This window comes from Leguminivora glycinivorella, chromosome 24 (assembly GCF_023078275.1).
Source record: "Leguminivora glycinivorella isolate SPB_JAAS2020 chromosome 24, LegGlyc_1.1, whole genome shotgun sequence".
NCBI lineage: Eukaryota > Metazoa > Arthropoda > Insecta > Lepidoptera > Tortricidae > Leguminivora > Leguminivora glycinivorella.
In genome coordinates, this window is record NC_062994.1 from 670,811 (window position 1) to 688,361 (window position 17,551).

Sequence of the window (17,551 nt, forward strand, 5' to 3'; positions counted from 1 at the left end):
CTCATTCTGCCAAAAAAACTTAATAAAGAAACGAAACAAGGTGCTACTGGTGATTCTCCTCAAGGATTCAGGTTCTAAATGGAATTGGAATAAAACGGTTAGTTGTGACACACAGTTTTATTTCTCTAAATAGACACAATGCAAAGTACAGCTTGTAAATCAGCAATAAAAGCTTAAGCTTAGCACCTTAACTAAATGAACATTGCCAGACGATAGAGCTGGGCCGTGCAAATATGGTTCTGGGTGATTTACAAGCATTGCCTAAAACTGGTTAGTCCCTAAGTATCAGTGCCAACATAGATGATAGAAACTAAATTTAACTAAATTTAACACTTGCTTCCAGGAAAGAGAAATGCCACCAACCTTCAAGCCAGAAGTTACCGCTGCACATGCAAGCCATCCTTCAGTGAGCCAAAGCGGTTGCCCCAGGCGCAGTAATTCAAAAGAGCACCACCGCAACCAAAGCTTCAGCCTACGGCAAGCATCCTCTTCACCGAAACCCCCTTCGGGTGAAACAATCAATTTGAAGAAACTAGATGAAGCTCAAATCTTGAGATCTTGAGAACAATTTTGAAGAGCTCGAAATTTAACCACAAATAAATTTAAAATTCAAATCTAAAAATGTAAAATTTGTAAATAAATTAAATCTGATAAATCAATTAAATCTGATAAATTGATAAATCAATTAAATAAATCCCAGTCAGCTGAAATAGAAAAAAAAACCTTTATTAGACAATGGAAATGTAGCCTAACCTTATCATATGAATAATTAATATTCTGGATTGCTTACTAGCTGGAAGTGTAGAAGTCTCATATCTTCCAGCTCTGACATCCCTTCCCGCCACATAATAACATCAGGAGACTGGAAATGGAGACACATGGTCAAGATTTACAAAAACCAAGATCACACAAAGAAATTAAATCAATGTTACTTGAACAAGATTCTACTCACAGTCCATGGACAAAATACAATTCTGAGGACCCTTGAGGCCCTGCAGAAATGGACTCTTGCTGCTCCATAATTTGGTTTCCTGCTTCACATCATAGATGATCCGCGATATCATAAAGTAGCCACTGGAGGCCTACGACCTGTACCGGAGCCAGCTAACAAGTGAGGAGGAAATGATCTCAAAATCCTCACGACCTTGGGAGGCTTGGGGATACCAAATAGAACGACAACCTCAGCAATCGTTTGCTGTAATAAATTTATATTTACTGAAATATCTAATGTGTAAAATTCCACCTAATTTTCTAACCATATTCTAGCAACTTCCTAATTTATAAATCAAATATTTATTGTAAATTCTAAATTAATTAATATCATGAAAATCATACACATTTCTATATTGGCAACAACCCTTGTTGACAGATGATTCTCATTGGATACAGACCTGTCATCCATATCGATTTCTGTTGCTAGATCAATTAAAGTCCTTGCCATGCGCAAAAACTTATGTTTGAGACAAACCTAAAAACGTCGTTGTACTAAAAATGTGCAATGTCACAATACCCCTCTCCCTGCTGTAGCGTTTTACCAAGGGTAAAACGCTCGCTGTCCTCAGCGACTACCTAACCATGTGTCACAAAAGTAAGGAAAAAAAAAACGAACACACCTCGACCATACTGAGTATGGGAGAAACACATAACAGAAAAGAACAGCGATTGCTGTAGGTATCGAGATCCTTTCCCAAAAAAAAAACAACCAATCCACAAAACCAAATAACTAAACGTCCTAAAAGTGAATCTCGAACCCACGCAACACCACAAAATAAAAAACCTAGTGTGGTTCCCGAACCATCAAAAAATAACCCACACTACAAAACCAACCAAACAGAAAAACATTCTTTTGGCTTTACCAACACAACTTTTCAGTTGCGTTGGAAAAACCAAAACCAACAGCCAGGACTGATGTTCAGCACACCCAAACATTCTCCGCTAGACCGGGCAAAATAAAAATCCAAAATGATTCCTACTTCCAAGTTTACTGTTATAAACTTGAGAAGCTCATAATTCAATTCAAAATAATATTCCAATCCGAAAATATAAATCCATAATCCAAAATCAAAATTCCCTGACGGTTCACCAACAAAAAAAAATACCATTCCTCCTAACACACGGTTGAATTGGCAACATTGTGCTGTTCCAACTCTTCCGTAAACAAACCAAAAAAACATAACAAACCGTCACGGGGCCTTCGAGTTGGTGGAACAAAAGACTCCCACCCAACTTTCCGGATCACAAAATCCTACACAACTCTGAGGTTGCAACATGCCCGAGACCTCCACCGTTTGGTTGAGACTCACCAAAAAATATGTATCGCACGCCAGGCATGATTGGCGGCGATACCCCAAAAACCCGTGCGCCACCCCACCGCCTCCATGGCATGGGAAAAGCAACACGGAACACAAAATGTACCCACCAGCGAGTACCCGATCGACACCACAAAAGGCAAGAACCCGGTACGGAGCGCATCCAAAAGGGGATGCAAGAAGTAGGCAGTGCAACCGCGCCCTGCCATACCTCACCACTCCTGGGTGTGGACCTCATGTCGACCCAAAATCGCGCCAACACGACGCTCGGGTGTGGTAAGCACCCGCAAAAAAAGCTCCATCCGAAAAAACAGGCCGTATCAAGGATCGCTCAAACTAAAAACAACGAGCCAGATTGTGTCGCCCCTTTCATACTTCACGCATTTCAGAGAACTGTTCCAGGAACCCTTTCATTCCTCACGCAAAACAAAATAGTAGTGAAAACAGACTTTGCTGTTCACCACGTTCCATACATAAAGTCGTGATTGAATATTTTTACCACAATATTCAACACTTCAAACGAAACAACCGAAGAGTGACACGATATGGCGTGAGCGAGGGCGTTAACTCTGGCGGCAAGGTGAAAGCAAAAAAATAACCCGGACCTTGCGTCCAGAGAGAACCTCTACCCCCTAACTTACCCAAAACAATCTCTAAATCCTTGTATACGCCACAAAACCAAATCCAAGTTTTCACAAAAAACAAACGCCCTTAAATGAAACCGCACGTTGCGAGACATTTAAATTTAAAACTGGCGCTAAAACCACGTCGTAACCTTAAATAAATCTAAACATAATACCGAGCGTTTATTTAACCGCTCAAGTTACGACAACTTGGATCAAAAAACACGCATCCGAACGTACCCCTCGTTGAACTTATCTTGTCTGTGGTCTGTGCCTTTAAAAAAAAAACTAAATGTCAACAAAATATTCATCGTTACCTAGAAAATTACTATTATCTTCCGTTTTTATTGCTACAAATTAATAAAACAACACTTAATTCAACTACAAAATCATGGAAAACTAACATGAGTGTGATAAACGTTCGATAATCTAAAGGAATGACTAAAATTTATTCAGAAATGCTAACTGGAATGCAAATAATTCTACTACTAACAGCAGGTAAATATCTCGAATAATAAGGAAGGGGAGTTGTCCTTTATCCTCCTCTTTTCCCTCACACTCCAAATTAAATGACAAACAGCAAAAATTTGTCTTCTAAACATTCTATTTAGCTAGCCAAACATGTATATTATTCTTACTAAATTCCATTTACTTTGTTACAGATTACTAGAAACTGTACTAAATCTTAAGAACCATATACCACAAAAGTTACTTGGCAGCAACAGCTTCAACTGGACCACAGACTACCGAAATGTCTACTAAAGAAACCCAAAACATGAACATCAGAGGAACATGGGCACTGATAATGTGTTGAAAAGCATAACTCCTAACGGAAACCTTCCACTTACATGGAGAACCAACATAATCATTTGCCGGAGTCCAACAACATTGCAGCTGCCGGACACTCAAAAACTCAGACCGTTCCTGCAACTTCCAACCATTACCGGTGTCGTCCCGGACTGAAGTCACCTGTATAAGTTCAACGGGCACAAAATTGAAATTGCCACTGTATAATAAGTTTAACTCAAAAGAAACTCAAATATGATGGCACCGACTTACAACTTGAAGTGATACTGTTGTGTTATAATTTATATTAAACAATGTTGAATTGACCTACTTTGTATTTACTAAATTTCTACCTTTTCAGCTCTGTGTAAGTATCATAAACAACCTTAAATGATCAAGTAAACAAACGAGTTAATTGTTATGAACATATCTCCAAGAAAAATAACCAAATACAAATAAATGAACATCAACGGTATGACCAAAATTTCAAATTTGTACATTTTCCAAGTTGCAGTCTAAACAAAGTTCAAAATTCTCAAATACTGCCAAATGTAAGTTCCAAAATTTACAAAACCAATTTAATTTGCTTTTTAAACAAAATAGCACACATATATTTTGAAATTTTATAACCAAATGTTTTGTCACAAACTACTAACTTTTGAGTTTAAACTTTACACTTATTATACATCCAAAATACCTCGAAATTACATGGCAACTTCTACACAAGCTTAAAAACCCCCATGAACTTCCCCTTAACAAAATCATTAAAAGTCAATTACAGTACTTACAAAACTTTGCCCAAAATATTTGAACACAAGTAGCCAAATTACTCAAAAAAATATTCACAAAATGCTTAAATTCACGAAAGATATTCAAAATAACTTTGGCCTAAGCCCTAAAATACTATCTTTCAGGCATAAAAAGTTACAAAATGTACACAAAGTTTGACACTTCAAAACCTGGCTACTTCCTGTAAAAAATGTCAGCACCATTTGTACCAACTGAAAATCTAAGCACTTATCTCTCAAATTTCACAATAATATCTTAATAAAGTGCAGCAAATCGGGCAAAAAACATTGTGAAGCAGCTAAAGCTCACCTAAATCACAATAGTGTGTGCATAAGGCAAAACACAGCTCAAAATGGAACACTAAAACGTAAGTACTACAAAACTTTCATTATCACTATGTATGGCACTGAAAAAATGAATTCTTGAGGAAAAATACCACCCTTAAATACAGAACAAAACGAAAAATGAGTTGGGCGCCATTGAAACGGGGCCTTCCCACACCCGGCTCGGGAAAACTGGTGGGAAAGCCTCGATCATCATAATAAATCTCAACTTAATAAACCTTGCAGACTTGCTCTGCCAAAAAAAACTTAATAACGAAACGAAACAAGGTGCTACTGGTGATTCTCCTCAAGGTTTCAGATTCTAGATGGAAATGGAATAAAACGGTTAGTTTGTGACACACAGTTTTATTTCTCTAAATAGACACAATGCAAAGTACAGCTTGTAAATCAGCAATAAAAGCTTAAGCTTAGCACCTTAACTAAATGAACATTGCCAGACGATAGAGCTGGGCCGTGCAAATATGGTTCTGGGTGATTTACAAGCATTGCCTAAAACTGGTTAGTCCCTAAGTATCAGTGCCAACATAGATGATAGAAACTAAATTTAACTAAATTTAACACTTGCTTCCAGGAATTGAAACGGGGCCTTCCCACACCCGGCTCGGGAAAACTGGTGGGAAAGCCTCGATCATCAAAATAAATCTAAACTTAGTAACCTTGCAGACTCATTCTGCCAAAAAAACTTAATAAAGAAACGAAACAAGGTGCTACTGGTGATTCTCCTCAAGGATTCAGGTTCTAAATGGAATTGGAATAAAACGGTTAGTTGTGACACACAGTTTTATTTCTCTAAATAGACACAATGCAAAGTACAGCTTGTAAATCAGCAATAAAAGCTTAAGCTTAGCACCTTAACTAAATGAACATTGCCAGACGATAGAGCTGGGCCGTGCAAATATGGTTCTGGGTGATTTACAAGCATTGCCTAAAACTGGTTAGTCCCTAAGTATCAGTGCCAACATAGATGATAGAAACTAAATTTAACTAAATTTAACACTTGCTTCCAGGAAAGAGAAATGCCACCAACCTTCAAGCCAGAAGTTACCGCTGCACATGCAAGCCATCCTTCAGTGAGCCAAAGCGGTTGCCCCAGGCGCAGTAATTCAAAAGAGCACCACCGCAACCAAAGCTTCAGCCTACGGCAAGCATCCTCTTCACCGAAACCCCCTTCGGGTGAAACAATCAATTTGAAGAAACTAGATGAAGCTCAAATCTTGAGATCTTGAGAACAATTTTGAAGAGCTCGAAATTTAACCACAAATAAATTTAAAATTCAAATCTAAAAATGTAAAATTTGTAAATAAATTAAATCTGATAAATCAATTAAATCTGATAAATTGATAAATCAATTAAATAAATCCCAGTCAGCTGAAATAGAAAAAAAAACCTTTATTAGACAATGGAAATGTAGCCTAACCTTATCATATGAATAATTAATATTCTGGATTGCTTACTAGCTGGAAGTGTAGAAGTCTCATATCTTCCAGCTCTGACATCCCTTCCCGCCACATAATAACATCAGGAGACTGGAAATGGAGACACATGGTCAAGATTTACAAAAACCAAGATCACACAAAGAAATTAAATCAATGTTACTTGAACAAGATTCTACTCACAGTCCATGGACAAAATACAATTCTGAGGACCCTTGAGGCCCTGCAGAAATGGACTCTTGCTGCTCCATAATTTGGTTTCCTGCTTCACATCATAGATGATCCGCGATATCATAAAGTAGCCACTGGAGGCCTACGACCTGTACCGGAGCCAGCTAACAAGTGAGGAGGAAATGATCTCAAAATCCTCACGACCTTGGGAGGCTTGGGGATACCAAATAGAACGACAACCTCAGCAATCGTTTGCTGTAATAAATTTATATTTACTGAAATATCTAATGTGTAAAATTCCACCTAATTTTCTAACCATATTCTAGCAACTTCCTAATTTATAAATCAAATATTTATTGTAAATTCTAAATTAATTAATAATCATGAAAATCATACACATTTCTATATTGGCAACAACCCTTGTTGACAGATGATTCTCATTGGATACAGACCTGTCATCCATATCGATTTCTGTTGCTAGATCAATTAAAGTCCTTGCCATGCGCAAAAACTTATGTTTGAGACAAACCTAAAAACGTCGTTGTACTCAAAGAGTATAATAATATAGTATTAGAAAAAGAGAGCCATCTCTCGAGCAAACGTGGACGCACGTTGATGCAAGCGCCCCAAGCGTGTCTTTGGTGTACTAAATCTTATGCATGTGTGCACGCACACATGCTTACCTATAATTATTACATTCTGGGCTTTCGTAGTCACCAACAATGAGATGTATTTATTTTTTCATTTTATTGCCTACAATAATATCATCACGTTTTTATTTCGTATAATATTGTTGCAGACAATAAAATGAAAAAACAAAACATCTCATTATAGGTGACTACACAGTCAAGGGGATAATCATGAAAAAGTAAAGAAAAAAACCAGTATGTGCCGATTGATTTATTTATTTATTAGGCCGAAAATATAACTGTAATATATAACTGTACACATAAAGAAAAGGAAGATAGGGCTTAGAGAATAACATTAATTACTTAAGTAAAAACTTGTTAAGTAAAGTTAAGTAAAGTTTGTTCAGGTAATCTCACATATTATAATGGTTACACAAGCAAGCCTGACCAGAAATCATGACTAGGCACCATGTTGCGGAGTTTCATAAAAACTATTTTCTTCATAGGTAATTGCTGAATTATTACCGCATACATCACAATAACAGCATCGGTCATAGTCATTTCTGGTCAGGGTTTAAATTCTAATGAACACAAGTCAAATTATGTTCTATTGAAAATATTTCAACTTTTGCTATCTTAAAGTAGTCACACCACTATATATAAATTAAAACCGAAATAAATTACACATATGAAAGAAAAAGTGACCAAGGCCTCCAGTACCCAGCCTCAGGCACTGGACGCCTTGGTCACTTTTTCTTGCATATGTGTAATTTATTTCGGTTTTAAACTTTAAATTATTATTGTATAATACATGACAGGGTAAAATAGTAAACAATAAGTGTGCTAATAGTAAATAAATCACTAATACAAGAGGAAATTGGCCCGAAATATGTCGCAGTAGTAGCTATATAATAACGTGAGTACAACCGTAGATTCATAAAATATTTGAATATGTCTCACGAAATTTTAACGTCTATAATAAAGACTGTATAGTCGCCATCAGATATATAAGAGCGCCCGAGGTACTCAAAAATATCTGAATACGCCTCTATTGCCTAGGCGTTAGATGCGTGTTCAGATATTTTTGAGTACCTCGGGCACTCTTATATATCTGATGGCGACTGTACACGATAAAATCTGGCCAAACATAATATGGCAAATCTTTTAATACAAAAGTGAATTTTCAAGCAGGACCGTTTCCATATAATTTATGGATATCAACCTACAAATTAAAGATATAAACATACCATAACGTTGGTTGGTCTATAAAATTTAGCAGTATATCTCATGGTACCAATATTTTTTTGTCCACTGTCTTCTGGCAGTCTTTACAAAACTTTCCTGTTAAAAAGTTTTTTTAATGTTCAATAATATTAGCCAAAACATACCGAAACATTACTGATTCCACAATAGTAAACATTTTTCTGATTGTAATGAAAGTTCTGAGGTTTTCTAACTTTGCTGAGTTCGACTTTTTGACGCTTTTTAAAAACAACTTTCAGTGCTTGGAGTAGAAAGTTTTCCTACTCCTAAATGTCGAAATGAGTTACAATAACTATTTTTTTGGTATGATGACATTCTAATGCGTGTGAAACGGCTTTTAAAAATATAACTATTACAATTGTGAAAACTGGGATAAGAAACCTGTGAAGATTGACAAAAAACGCTGGACATACATTGAAATCTACCTACTTTGCACTATACATATTTGGCGAAAATCCATACTCATGCATCACGACGAATAGCTACTATTATTACATAGTTTAAGATATACTGGTTAAAAAAAGTACAAACATTAATTCAAAATGTGGATTCGGAGAAAAAATATTCCATATTATGCATGGCCGTATTGTATCGTGTACTTAGGTACAGTCTTTACAAGAGGAGCTCTACGCCAAGACCGAAATAAAAATGGCAAATAATGCAAGCACATAACTTTTTTTTATAGTCATCTCAGTCCTCGTGTTATGTGTACAATTTTTTCTACATATTCCAAAATTTATTTTCAACTTTTATTGAGTAACAAAATAAGGGCTTAGGAGGACAAAAGTAAATGACATTTTGCATTATTAAATATTGTTAAAACATAGTTTTTGAGGTACAGAAATTTAAATATACTTATTTTCACTAAAACTTAACGAGCCTTCATAATTATTTTAATGTTTTCATTGATGAACGAAGCTTTAAAGTGGATTAATTCTCTGGAGTTAGATTTATGAATTCTCTGTATTGAGTGTTTATTGCCATACGATTAAATAAATAAATTGATGATTTAAACTAATCGACGACATTTGAAGGACGGCGTTGTTCACGTAGTCTGGGAGAAGACTTCTTGACTTGTCTTTTCTGAGGCCACGGGGACAAAGCCGTCCTTTAAACAACGGAAATTAGTTTAAAAACATAGTTACTCACGAGTCCCGTTTGCAATTTTACGTATTAATATTTATATAAATAATTATTTCTTATTTTTATGACTATTGTAATAAATTTGAGCACTTTTTTTAATAGGATCATCGTTCTCTGTGTATGTTTGCTTCCCCGACAAAATTCTATTTACAGAGCGACACCAACTATGTATTAATACATTAATAGTAGTTTTGGTGAAAAAATGTTTAAATGAATCCTGATGCTCTTCACAACTCGAAGGAAAGGCGACAAAAGAATCTGTTAAATTCATTATATTTTCTTTAATATTGTTTTTTCTCAAATTTGTTTTTAAATATGTGACTGTTATGTCCTGTATTTCTCTAAAACTATTGTATAATGCATCGGATGGATAGCAAAGCCAATTCTTGTTGGTATATTCCCTAGCCTGCATGAGAGTACCTTTTCCATTTTTGTTTATTGCGAGCAAAGAGTTTCGACATAGAGAGCATTGTTTTATAATTTTTTTTAAACATTTAGTTAGCACCCAGCCACAAACATATCGCGCCTGCGTAGACGAATTGGCATTGTTTGTCGACTCTGATGTTAATGTTTCCATAAGTTTTTCGTTTATTTGCATATCGTTCTGTTTTTTTAAACTTTCTTTTTCTTTATTTTCGTCCAAAAAAAAAATCCAAAGTTTGCAAGTATGAATTGAAATCTTCTTCGCAATTCGCGTTGACTGCCTGTTGGGAACTAAAGTTATTTAAGAGCAGAGATTTAAATGAACCTTCAAAAGTAGTGCATGTTGGCGAATTGTTTCGTACTCCTAAACTTCTTATATTTCCAAAAAAGTTTTCAACCGGGTCTTGATTAAAATTTCTCGTTAACATGCAATCTAGTGAATATTTTTGATTAAGAATTTTCCAAATAGCTTGCATTCCCTCGATAGTTTTAATTAAATTTTTTGTGGTAGGAATATTTGTTTCGACGAGTCTTATTTTGTGTCCTTCCCTCTTTTTTGATAAAAATTTAGCATTTTTAAAAAAAGTTATTGCCTTTCGCCACAGTGCATGATGTTCTGATGTTTGGCGCACAGCTCCTCTATATAATTTGCCATTTGGTACATGAAATGTACCAGCATTCAAGCTATCAAATAACTTATCAATCAAGAGAACAGGAGTTATTAACTGTCGACATTCCTCGGGCAAGAGTCCTCTGGCAACGAAATGGTCTGTTGTTGTAGCCACGCTATGACTAAAAATCTGGGCAGCCATCTTCACTCTCATCTTTTTGATTTTATTAATGTTTATGTGTTCCTCTGTTAGTTTATGAAGGCTCCTGAAAATAGACAATTTTATTTTAAGTATGTATATCGTCGCTTAGCACCCATAGTACAAGCTTTGCTTAGTTTGGGGCTGAGTTGATATGTGTAAGGTGTCCCCCAATATTTATTTATGTTTATTTATTTATTTATTTTATTTAATACTGCAGGCCGAGCGAGCCACGAGCGAGCCCCTTGAAAAAAATATATATGTGGCTGTTCGACGTACATTGCTGGTTTTTGTTCGTTTCATAGGGATACCATACTTTAGTTTAATATACATTGCTACTGCTAAAATTTGGTTGACAGGCTATAGTTTTGACACTTAGTGTGAGTTAATTGTAAAGCCAGTTTCTCAACAGCAATCGAAGTTAACATCTATCGCAGGTGTATAGTTTCGTGTTTGATTCTGTTTTTATTCAACTGAATGTTATGTTTTTTACAGATTTTTTCCTTATTTGAACTTGAAGTTGTATTCATAAATAGTGCAACAAAATAATATGCCTTCCATACAAAATGGATATATCAAAGTTGATATATATCCGATATATATCATAAATTCAGATATTTTGATATTTATTATAAATATCGAATATTTTCGAACCCTGGTAATTATGAATGCTGACTTACCTAAGCTCTCCGCGTGTTTTATCGGCTTCATAAAGCTGTTCGAAGAACTCCCATTTCATAATTTTATCATTTTGGTTTGAATCTTTATACTGCATATCTTTGTTTAACAGATTATTTCGTAATCCTTTGATAAGATGGGGGACATCGTAAAGTGGAATAATTTTGGCTCCATCGACTTCGAAACATTCCTCCCGCCATTGTTTTCCTGTCTTTAGATAAATTTCTCTAGTGTCTTTAACGAGACTGTTTATAGCGCTCACGTTTGTTGCCCCTTGATCACACACCGTGCATATCACTTTAAGGCCAGTTTTGTGTATAGCCTTGAGAACATCTTTTATAATCGTCTTCAATTCAATCGTTTTCAGACTTTGTGTGAAATAGTATGCCACAGGTTGTTTGAAATTCTTTTTTATACCTTTTACCATGAAAACCATTGCATGGTTGGCGATTTTTAATTTGTCATCGTGGCTTACAAAACCTTTCAGTTCATCTGTTCCAGGGTTGTATTGAACATGAGGTGTCAGTGACATTTCATCGAACATTAAAGTGCACAATCGGTCTTCTTCAATGAGCCCATCAACAGTTTCTTTTAATTTTTCGAAAATGCAATTGTTAATACCTGGCAATATTTTTATGTCGCACAACAAGTTTTTCAATGATTTTGCTGATGGTAATTTAAAAAATTTATACAATAAATTATAGCATTTAGGGCTTTTCTTGAAAATGGATAGCGCCAATACTTTTTCCTCCATGTTGTATCTTCTTCCTTTTGGTTTTTTTGATGCTTGGCGGTATTGCATGCCCGTAAAAATGCGGCCTGATCGGCTCATATTTTTTGTAAATCTTGCCATATCGTCAGATCCATGTAACAGGTTAGAAACCGTGGCGAGTCTTGCTTTATAATGTCGTGCCTGTTTCACTGACTTCCTCAACTTGTTCTTTAAACTTCTGATTTCCTTTTGTGCAGATTTACTTTCCTTGTGCAGGAACTGCGATGATTTATGACCTGCAGTTATAAATAAGAATTATAGAAAAAATTACTTGCTATCAAAATTAATAATTCAATGACATATGGACAGGCAGACATGATGAAACTATATGGGTTCCGTTTTGTACATTTTGGCTACGAACCCATATGACGACCGGTCTGGTGCGTAATGACCCTAAGGCCGTTAACACATTATCAGATTTCAATATTTTCAATGGAAAAAACCGAAGATGGCGCCTGTAATTAATGTATGGGATATCGGTCCGACATTCAATATCGGATCGGATAATGTAAAAAGTATTATATATTATATATTATATATTATTATTATTATATATTTGTAAATTGTAAATGCATGATAAATGGTATTTATATTTGTAACTAAATTGCAGTGCCCTTTACAGGGTTGTGTTGAAACATTATTTAGTATAAGACCTACTGTACACACAAGCAATTAAATAAACGAAATGAAATAAACGCACTTTCGGATTCGAACCCAGGACCGCGTCTTAGCAGTTAAGACGCGGTCCTGGGTTCGAATCCCAACAAAAGGCATTATATGTGCGATGAACTCAGATATTTGTTCCTGAGTCATGGATATTTTCTATGTTTATTTTTTTAAAACTTATCTAGAGAGGGTTTATGCGTGTAAGGACTATAAGGAAATATGGCGATGTATAAAAATGTCTACTTTGAAAACATAAATTTGTCTGAGTATTAGAAAGCCAATACTTCAAAACGTTTAAATATTTTTCAGTCAGAATATAAAAATGACTACTATCAAAGTATAAAAATGTCTACATTCACAGTATGTAAATGTCTTATATAAAAAATGACTAGGTATATAAATTCTAATGAACACAAGTTAAATTATAATCTATTGAAAATATTTCAACTTGTGCTGTCTTAAAGTAGTCACACTACTATGTATATAAATTAAAACCGAAATAAATTACATATATGAAAGAAAAAGTGACCAAGTCCTCTGGTGCCTGAGGCTGGAATCGAACCAGCGTACCCTCCTATCGCGGGAGATGCCTCTTAATCCGCTCGGCCACCCAGGTCACAGCTGTCGAAATTATCTCTCATATGAGTAATCTATACAAGGACTCAAGCCTCAGGCACCAGAGGACTTGGTCACTTTTTCTTTCATATATGTAATTTATTTCGGTTTTAAGGTATATAAATGTCTACTTCTTTACTTAAGCTGTTCATAATATAGTTACTTGTCTATAAATAAAATTAACCCTTTAAGAGGGTCCTACGTTATAGCAAATACGATACATTTAGTGCATATAATAATATTGACCACATTTTTCATTTAACAACCGTCTGAAAAACAAAAAATAAGGGACGAAAGCCAGACAATGTGGACATTTTTATATTTTGTCATAAATATACACTGACAATAATTATTATTCAAGTGGACATTAGTATACTTCGACATAATTCCATATAGTCTATTGATGCTACATGTTTATATTTCGTCTAATATACACGTGGACATTTTTATACTTTGTCAAAATTATATAGGGACGAAATTATACAAGTAGACATTTTTATACATCCCCATATTTCCTTATAGTCCTTACACGCATAAACCAATTTCTTGTTGTTAGACCAGGCAATGATGTCGGGCGACAATTGTCACTGTTGTGAAATATGCCACAGATAAGTGTAATAATAGCAAGCTTAAAAAAAAGTACATAATTACCAGTGTCTGAAGCGGTTTTAGATGAAGAAGGAACTTCGGCTGGATGAAGACGCTCACTTATATCTGAAAAGAAATGAATCTAATGTATAATCCATTCCAAACCATCATACAGTTTATAGTTTTTAATGATTTCACACAATTACGTAACTGACTAATGCTAGTGGAGAACTGTTAAAAGTTTAAGTTTTTTATTTATTAAAACAATATTGGCCTGGTTAAGTACCAAACCAACTTGGCCTCCTTGTAAAACAAATAATTATTATTATTACCTTCATTATTTTGTTGTAACAAATTTTCTTTTATTCCAATATTTGGCAGGCAGTAATTGTGTTCTATGTTTATGGAAGATGGTGATATGAATACACCTGAAAAATAAAGTAGTAAAACTGATTAATAAAGGTAAGATAATATTATTGTTGGAATACTCCAGCTCCCCTAGTGTATCGTGCACTATATTCTCATTTGTTTAGCGTTCAAGAAATCTTATCAAAAACTTGACAACCGGTCTGGCACAGATGGTAGTGCCTGCAAAGCGGCGGTCCTGATATGGGCATTTATTTGTATGATGAATACAGATATTTGTTCCTGAGTCATGGGTGTTCTCTATGTATGTAAGTATGTATTTATCTATATGTATAAGGATGTATATTGTCGCCTAGTACCTATAGTACAGGCTTTAATTAGTATGGGGCTAGGTTGATCTGCGTAAGGTGTCCACCATATTTATTATTTAATATTATTTATTTATTTATATATTGGCAGATCAACTTGTTGCGCAGATCTTAAACTTTGATGCTATTTCTCACCCTCAATTAAAATATTTTATACTTTTTACTTTATTGTGAATTTTAACTTACAAGGCCCTAACTGTTAAATCTAATAGATATATAGTTAGAAACTTTGTTATTATAAGTTTGATTTCTTATTTGGTAAAAAATACTTTAAAATGTATACATAGCACAGCACTATACACCGTGTTTTTATTGAATTCCGTTAACTTCGGCATATATTTAGGTCCATTATGAGAAACAGAATGGCAAAGTTACATTTGTTAGATAATTAAATTCGTATTTTTTTCTAAAAAAAAAAATCATACACCTGCGATAGATGTTAACTTCGATTGCTATTGAGAAACGGGCTTTACAATTAACTCACACTAAGTAAGTGTCAAAACTATTTCATGTCAATCGCATATCAAACACAGAGCCCGTTTCTTAACAGCAATTGATGTAACATCTATCGCAGGTGTATGGGATTTCTCAAAAAAAGTTACGAAATAAAAAAATTAACCATGCTATTCTGTTTCCTATAATGGACCTAACTATATGCCGAAATTAACGGAATTCAATAAAAGCACAGTGTATAATTATTTACCCACCTTCAAAATTCACAGATGGTACAGCTTTATAAATTAAGCGGTGGCATGCTACTTTTTGCTCTGGTGTAAAGTGATAGTCACAAATCTTTTTATTTTTATATATCTTCAAAGGGTCAGTCTCCTTTACTTTATGTCCAACAATTGACTGCCAACTATCAAACAATTCAGCATTTCTTTCCGGATGAGGAAAACCGTGCATGGGTGCACCTGCAACATATGATAACATTTGAATCAAATTAGCACACCGTTTCTTTTAACTACACATTTAACCTGTAGTAGTATTTTAACTTGGATACCGTGGTGGTAAACCGTCTTGCTTAATCTTATACGAAAAATTAGAAATACCCAAAACGCATAGGCCAAGTGTATTTATTTAATAAATATCTTACATAGGAAGTAGGAACTTAAATGTAAATACAATGTCCCCCAAAACTATTTACACAGTTTGACTGTGGGATCTGGGTGAGTCTAAAGGTACATAATTATAATTCGTTGTCATGGTATGATGTGCATAAAAATCTTTAATAAACTTCCTCAATCGATAAAATAAATAGACAATCTTAAATTATTCAAAAAATCCCTTAACACATATCTAATTAACAAAGCCTTCTATACATTGCAAGAATTTTTTGATGACAGAATGTTTAATTAATACCCATTATGATAAAATTAAGTAGCTTAATTCTAAAGAATCTACAGTATTACTAATAACTTGTAAAACCTAATTTGTAATTTATTTATATACCTACTATTAAGTAGTTGTAAGATTGCTGCGCCCTTGCAGGGTCATATTACTCCCCCATGTAATATGTTTGCAATAAATGCTTTGTTTGTTTGTTTAATGAATACAGATCTACAAAAGTATATTGCCAATGATGGTTAGGTAGTTCACAAATAAATGAGGCATCTAAATTTTGTCTAGGTAGTGTTTGAACAAAGCTCTCTTAAATCTATTTTTGTTTTTCTCCGCATCACAGCGCAATATATATATGAAGAAATAAATACCACGCAAATGGAAAATGTATCAAAAACTACTTTACTTACCCAAATCCGCACAGCCGAAAATGCAATACCGTTTTTTTCTGCCGGGTTCACTCATTATTAACAAGAAATCAACAAAAACACAATTTCGAATTTGAATTGACATAAAAATATTACTTTTGTAACGCCATGTTTTCCAACGTTTCGTTTTACGTTGGACATATTCGGACATTGTTTGTAATAAGTAATAGATGTTAATAATGATAATTCTAAAATACTGATATTTAACTTATCAGTAAAAATTTAATTTATGAATAAAAATCTTTGTTACAAAATAACGTTAAACGTTCTGTGCTTGACATGGAATATTTCATATATAAACTTTTTAGAAACGTATTTCAGTGACCCCGCCATCTAGTAGCTCAAGTTGAAAGTACCAAGTTAAGAAATGTTGGTACAAAAAACTCACACGATGTAGCCACTTTCTATGCAAAAAGGGGCCTCTTCTAAGTTTCCTGCCCCTGGTTGTACTAAAAATGTGCAATGTCACAATATCTTATACATTTAAACGAGCAATTCTTGTATATTTATTCATTTAATCGATTTCTGAAATCGCTCCTAACGATTTCGCTGAAATTTGTTATGTTTTCGGGGGTGAAAAATCGATCTAGCGTAGCCTTAGATCCCGGAAAACGCGAATTTTCGAGTTTTCATGCGTTTTTCTTTCGCGTTAGTAAATAAAACGTAAAATATGGTCGTTAATTTTGCCGAATGTTCGCAGACAGATCGCAGGTGTCACGGTTTCGAATCCTGGCAGAAATATTTTTGTTTGTATTTATAAGAGTTTTTTTTTTAATCTAAAGACGTCATATAATAAAATAGAACCGAGCGAAGCTCGGTCGCCCAGATATAAGATATATTAAAGGCTAATCTTTGATTTTGCTTTTGACATCCTTCCTACATCCGATATTGAATCCGATAATGTGAAAACGTTCTAACACCTATCTTTAGGTATACGACTGGCTGTCCTCGTTTTGTGGGCTTTTCTTAGCGTTTGATTTGTCCATAAAAACTAACAACGAAATATA

At 34.6% G+C, this 17,551-nt stretch overlaps 1 protein-coding gene and 1 long non-coding RNA gene across 2 annotated transcripts; one reads left to right on the top strand and one right to left on the bottom strand.

Moving 5' to 3' along the window:
• The first annotated feature begins 1,011 nt into the window (after window positions 1–1,011).
• On the top strand, window positions 1,012–5,425 carry LOC125238783. The gene is made up of 2 exons (XR_007178470.1): window positions 1,012–3,430; window positions 3,595–5,425. It is a non-coding gene; the product is annotated as an uncharacterized LOC125238783 (long non-coding RNA).
• A 6,589-nt stretch (window positions 5,426–12,014) lies between these two features.
• LOC125238954 lies at window positions 12,015–16,141 on the bottom strand. Its single transcript, XM_048146454.1, has 6 exons — window positions 16,138–16,141; window positions 15,483–15,689; window positions 14,374–14,469; window positions 14,105–14,167; window positions 12,093–12,408; window positions 12,015–12,021 (listed from the first exon to the last, which is right to left on the bottom strand). The coding sequence occupies exons 1-6, from the start codon at window positions 16,139–16,141 to the stop codon at window positions 12,015–12,017; spliced, it is 693 nt and encodes a 230-aa protein (XP_048002411.1).
• Between the last annotated feature and the right edge of the window lie 1,410 nt (window positions 16,142–17,551).

What these genes read in the sequence shown, in the direction of transcription:
- LOC125238954 (XM_048146454.1), bottom strand. An exon ending in ACCATCTGTGAATTTTGAAG is followed by an intron (nt 14,470 to 15,482) that starts GTGGGTAAATAA and finishes TTTATTTTTCAG; the next exon opens with GTGTATTCATATCACCATCT. An exon ending in GTTACAACAAAATAATGAAG is followed by an intron (nt 14,168 to 14,373) that starts GTAATAATAATA and finishes ATTTCTTTTCAG; the next exon opens with ATATAAGTGAGCGTCTTCAT.